This window comes from Hippocampus bargibanti, linkage group LG14, assembly GCF_051943395.1.
Source record: "Hippocampus bargibanti isolate YZ-2025 linkage group LG14, ASM5194339v1, whole genome shotgun sequence".
Lineage (NCBI taxonomy): Eukaryota > Metazoa > Chordata > Actinopteri > Syngnathiformes > Syngnathidae > Hippocampus > Hippocampus bargibanti.
The window spans coordinates 17,664,587-17,670,639 of NC_142747.1; the positions used below are offsets into that span (position 1 = coordinate 17,664,587).

At 38.7% G+C, this 6,053-nt stretch overlaps 1 protein-coding gene and 1 long non-coding RNA gene across 3 annotated transcripts in view; one reads left to right on the plus strand and one right to left on the minus strand.

Annotated features, from left to right (window-relative positions):
- Positions 1–593, minus strand: part of zpld1b (zona pellucida-like domain containing 1b) — a 10,380-nt gene extending 9,787 nt beyond the window's left edge. The window contains exon 1 of the mRNA XM_089013776.1: positions 355–593. Coding sequence (XP_088869902.1) covers positions 355–496 — 142 coding nt within the window. The 5' untranslated portion in view covers positions 497–593. The remainder of the gene's footprint in view (positions 1–354) is intronic.
- LOC148888636 (uncharacterized) overlaps positions 1–5,264 on the plus strand; it is a 36,767-nt gene extending 31,503 nt beyond the window's left edge. Inside the window, exons 2-4 of one of the 2 annotated variants that reach the window (XR_016117169.1) lie at positions 911–1,008; positions 2,557–2,655; positions 4,240–5,264. This is a non-coding gene — a long non-coding RNA (uncharacterized LOC148888636). The remainder of the gene's footprint in view (positions 1–910; positions 1,009–2,556; positions 2,656–4,239) is intronic. The other variant, XR_016117168.1, reaches the window with a different exon arrangement.
- The last annotated feature ends 789 nt before the right edge of the window (positions 5,265–6,053 follow it).

Here is a 6,053-nt window from a genome sequence, read left to right on the forward strand (position 1 = left end):
AATATTTGAAACTATGAGACATAATAGTCAGTGCGATGGAGTACATGCTCCTAATGCGGCGATTGCATGATCATCAATCTACTGAATAGCTGAAATGTACTATTCATAATAAAATATATATTTTTTTTAAATCATATTTTCCCTCAAAATCTGGTATAATCTCATAATATCCGACACGTAAGCTAATATCCTCCCTCTACAAAGGTAAAGATTTTCATTCAGTCAAATCATCAAATATTTTACCGTGTGATGAATTTATATCATTCATATTTTTTACATTTTTTTAATTCAACCCTGAACATAAAATAATTAATGATCAATAAAAATGAAAAATAAAATTGACAGAATTCTCACCGGGAAACCTGCTGTGATGGTTAGCGTCACAGTTATATCCATTAAACTGCGTCGACACCGACGCAACGGCGCTCATCAGGAGTAGGACGAGGAAACACGAAGGCGTCATTTGGGCACCCGCAAAATTATTAGCCGCCGTCATTTTCTCAGAGCGTCAACATGGCCACGCTTTCCCCCCTCGGGCGGACCCTCGAATGTGGCGTTGATTCACCCGAGCGCCAAAGAAGATAACGCCCTCTGTGACCTCAATCAAAGTCACGCCGCTGTCTGTCGGTTCGACTTCTGCCCTCCCTCCCCTTCGCCTCACTCGTTCATCATGGCCGCCAAGCTCTCCATTTTTCAAAGCCTTTTTAAACCAGGTAGCGCCTCATTACCCCCCTACCGCTGTCTTTTCTGCACCCGTTTAACCGTTTCCTGATGCCTTCAAAGCGGCCCCACAAGGGCCTGCAGTTTGTTGTGTGCGCAGATATGAAAGATAACGGCGGCCATTATACCAAACGCAACCTCGATGACGGACATGGGAACCTCCATCAGATCTCAACAAATCTTTTCACAGAGCCCCGTAACCGGAGCTGCCTGGGCCGTTTCCCACTCGCTCCTCCATCGTTTATGATCATCACCTGTCAAGCGGCACAAACGCCGGGCCTCACTCAGGTGACGCGGGATTCCTATTTGCGGTGGGGGGGTCAAAACCCGAGAATTAAGCTGTCATCGCCACTGCGGCGACCAATATTCACGTCCAGATAATCGGCAACCTATGGTCCGTTGCCGAGGTGATATGCATGTACAAAGTACAGTGTTGGTTGGTTCACGAACTTAATTGGTTCCCAGACAGAGTGTGTAAGGCGAAAAGTGTATATCCCAAAAAATAATTTCCCATAGGAAACCATTAAAATGAGAATAATCCGTTCCGAGGTGCCCATAAAACATAATTTTCTACTTCCTAATTTTCTAGGCCTTAAAACTACACAAAATATAATATTTATAATATGTATCATAAATGTGCTACGGTATTATAATTAAAGAAATAAACTGTACAGTAAAATAAAGTGGTTTTATTTACTTTTGTGATGGTCGTTGATGGCTTGATGGAATGGAGTGGCTGGTTTCATCTACATTAAACACTTGGATTGGATTGGATTGGATTGGATTTGCCTTTATTAGTCTCACAGTGGAGAAATTTACATTTCACAGCAGCAAAGTTATGAAAGAAATGATGACTTGATGAGGAACATAACCTTGTTTCACGATCTTGAGGAATGATCCCTTGTAGGTGCTTTCTCTGCGATAATTTTACCTTGTTCCTCATCAATTGTGTTCAGTTTCGCTGGGTCGATAGCTTTTTGCATCAAGTGTAGAGGTGGCTTGTGCGGGTTATTTGTGGAGCCGGATTGATGGGATATTTTAACCTTGCAGTCTTACACTCTGCCTTTGAATTATCAAAGTTGAAACGAGTCCATATGTCATACTGGCCACAGCGTAGCACACCGTATCAGTAGCGAGCTGCATATATTGTGTTGATATAATGCCGTTTTGTCAACCCAAAATGGCTGAAGGAGGAGAAAAAATGGATTTGGTTGGAGATTTACTGTTAAACCCATTTCAACACGGACTTCTCAAGAAAAAGTGAACATCATTGAGTAAGGTCGGTCAGTTATTTCCTGGCTAATGGTACCCTCTGCTGGAATTGTAGTAAATCACACCACACTTTTTTTTCAGTCTGGATTGATTCAAACGTAGCACTACTGAAGGCCTAGCGATGAAATCCACGGCCCGCCACTGATTGACTCAAAGATCATCATGTTTTTTTCTCTGTCTAATTTGTTATGTCTTTTTTTTTTTGCTTGTTTTTTTTACTTCAGTTTGCTTCTTGTCAGCCTGGCCTGTGCCACGGAACCCAGGAACATATCTTATCCATATTCTGACTCATAGAGACAGAAAAAACAGAGTTAGTTTTGACCTCCTATTCTAAACCAGGTCTTCCATCCTTTAAGTCATCCTGAACTTCCTCCGCAAATATCGGTTTCTGATCAAGTTTGGAATTCCTGATAAGCCCGCGGCTATTGACGATAAGATTGAACTGAAAACAAATACGTCTTGCGCGCTTCCAAGCAAACAAGTGGCAGTAAGACGCAGACTGAATCAGATGACCGTAAACACATGAAATAAATCTTCATATGGCCAACGTCTTTCTTGTTTTAGAAGAAAAAGACAAAGAAGAAGAGAAATAAGAAGTGAAATAAGAAGAGAAAGAAGAAAAAAAAAGAAGAAGTGCATTTCTGCAACGCGAGACGAATAAAGGTACATCCAATCCAATAATACATTTATGTTACAAGTGGCTTTCAAATCACTCAAAGACACTTTACACTTAAGATAATAACACCAGACAATAAACACCAGAACAATAAAATCATAAATACATTGATAAGTAATAAAACAACTGGCCTTCTCAACATGAACAGTGAGTGCAATATGTTGACAATTTTGTCATACTTTGTCATACACATCAAATGAATCTTCATATGGCCAACATCTTTCTTGTTTTACCATACAAGAAGAAGAAAAAAAAAGAAGTGCATTTCTGCAACGCGAGACGAATAAAGGTACATCCAATCCAATAATACATTTATGTTACAAGTGGCTTTCAAATCACTAAAGATAATAACACCAGACAATAAACACCAGAACAATAAAACCATGAATAAATTGATAAATAATAAAACATGAACAGTGAGTGCAATATGTTGACAATTTTGTCATACTTGCAGGCATATAAGCGTCCTTGAGAGTTTTGAAAGGTGCTTTGAAATTACATTTATTATTATTATTATTATTATTATTATTATTATTATTATTATTATATGATTCTAACCTTTACAAAAACCGACTATGACCGCATCATAGAAATTTGAATAAAACTCTTCAATGTCTGTAGGACTGTATTCTATCCACCATCTGATGACCAAGGGGTGCACATCAGGAGGCCCAATGAATGAATCCAGATATACAAACTGTTTCATGGTCAATTATTCACATTGACAAAAAGACACTTACAATTCTTATTTCCGTACTTTTACTTTATTGAATTTTGTTTGGTTTTATTTGAAAGTGGTCTGAAGCAGTAATTCCAGCAACCTTTCTTGAAGCAAACATTCCATTTTATAGGCACAACAAAAATCTGACAGCACGGTGAAATGAAAATTCACATACAGTATATGAATTTAAATGATGATTTTTGTTTACTTACAAATACAAAAAAACTTCACTTTAGAGTTGATAGGCTGTTTGACCATCGATTATTTTCCATGAAATTGTAGAAATTGGATTTCCATTTTACTCATTATCTACAGCTTTCTAGCTAACTATCTATTAGCTAGCTAGATTTCTATCTATTTGAGTTACTTCCAGGTTGCGTGAATGCTGGCGCGTGTGGCTGCCACTCCTCACCCACAGAAAAACCTATCCAGTGACTGTAAAGCGACCTTGAGAGTTTTGAAAGGCGTTTGGAAATGAAATTATTATTATTATTATTATTATTATTATTATTATTATTATTAGCTAGCTATTAGCTATCTGTTAGCGGTCTGGCTGGCTGGCTATCTAGCTAGCTATCTATTAGCTATCTCTTAGTGCTCTGGCTGGCTGGCTAGCTATCTAGCTAACTATCTATTAGCTAGCTAGCTTTCTATCTATTTCTGGGTTGAGTGAATGCTGGCGCTTGTGGCTGCCGCTGCTCACCCACAGAAAGATGTATCCAGTGACTGTAAGCGACCTTGAGAGTTTTGAAAGGCACTTAGAAATGAAATGTATCATTATTATTATTATCATTATTATTATTATTATTATTATTATTATTATTATTATCTTCGACCATCCTCATGTTAGGCACGGGAGATCGCAGTGATTTTCTTCTCATTGAGGATGTCAGGCCACGCACTGTTGCACTCTGAGACTTTTAAAGGCCCACGAGTCCCGACCCAATGCCGCCTTCAATTTGTCCAGAATAGAACCGCCGCTGTCTGATGCAGCTGAAACATCCACGCCCGTTCGTCTAAAACGCACAGTGGAGGCGGCATCACGAAACCCGTGAGACTGAGGCGGTGTAATCCGACGCACCGGTTTCAAGACGGGCGGGAAAGCGAAGCCTTCATCAAAGGCCCCACTGGGATTCAAACCTCAGTCAACGGTGATTACAAAAGCCACAAAACTTGTTTTAGGGGTGGCTGGATTGTTTTGTTTGATCTCAACAGAAGAGACGGTATTTCAGGAGAAATATTTTCTGTTTTGTCAAGTTCAAATTGGACACAAAAACACAAAAAAATACACGTTCACGTGGGTGGTGGCTAACATTTAACTCATCCATTGATGAATTTATTTGGGAATTGAAAATATGACGTAGAACACCATTCCCAAATTTGTTCGGGTTTTGTTTTTTTCTTGTTTGGGTGTCGATAAAGCGCTGGCCATGGCCTCTGGCAATGTTTTTCTCCCTTCCACAAGGGGGCAGCATTTTGCTTTGTTCCAGCTTCAGCTGTTGTAAAAGCACTATATTAACCAATATGTATGTATTGTATTGTATTTTGGACAGCCACCCTCATTTCAAGCTCATATAACTCCAGACCCATATAATTTAGGAATTAACTCTTTTTTTCTGACGAATAAAGAGAGTCTAACGGTTCTTACGCTACATTGAATGTTTGTGTCATCCTAAAACTAGCTAGCTATGTATTAGCTAGCTAGCTGGTTGGCTGGGTATCTATTAGCTGCCTATTGGCTAGCTATCTGGTGGGTATCTAATAGCCGGCTCACTTTCTATCTATTTCAGTTACTTCCGGGTTGAGTGAACGCTGGCGCGTGTTGCTGCCGCTGCTCACCCACAGAAGAACTGATCCAGTGACTGTAAAGTGACATTGAGAGTTTTGAAAGGTGCTTATAAATCAAATGTATTATTATTATTTATTATTATTATTATTTTATTATTATTATTATTATTATTATTGATAGCTGGCTGGCTGGCTATCTGTTGGCTACCTATCCAGCTAGCTAGCTATCTATTAGCTAGCTAGCTTGTTGGGTATCTATTAGCTGTCTATTGGCTTTTAACCGATTTAAAAAAAAAGCTACAAAGTCAATATTTAAACCCGGAACTTCGTGACATTTACTGTTCTACCTGCAATTAAAATAGACCAGGGAACCAAAACAGTACATTATTGTTTATGAATGTAACCCGATACTGTACTTTCTCCTTGAGTGTGTCCATGTGAATTATCTGATTATCTCTCTTTTTCTACCTCTTTCTAACTTTTTTAATATTATTTTGTGTTTGAAGAGTTTTGCCAAAGTTTGCCTTTCAAACAAGTTGGAGGTTTCAATCATCTCATCTCAATCATTAAATCGACAAGAGATATGGCTATGTGTTGCCCTCCTGTGGTCAGCGTCTCTTACTGCATCACAAGTGCAGACTCCACTCTTCCCGTTGTGGCTTCAAAGACTGGAACAAAAGCAAGAGGTTCGAGACAAAAACTTTTTAACGTTTTAAAAAATTATTATGCTATGTTATTCAACAGGTTTTCTTTTTTTAAGACAAGCTTCGATACCAGTAAAATGTAAAACTAAAATAATTTCAAAACACCACATCAAAATAAAAAAAACAACAGACCAAGAAGCGGGACAGGACATGGTGCTTGCATGGTTGTGTT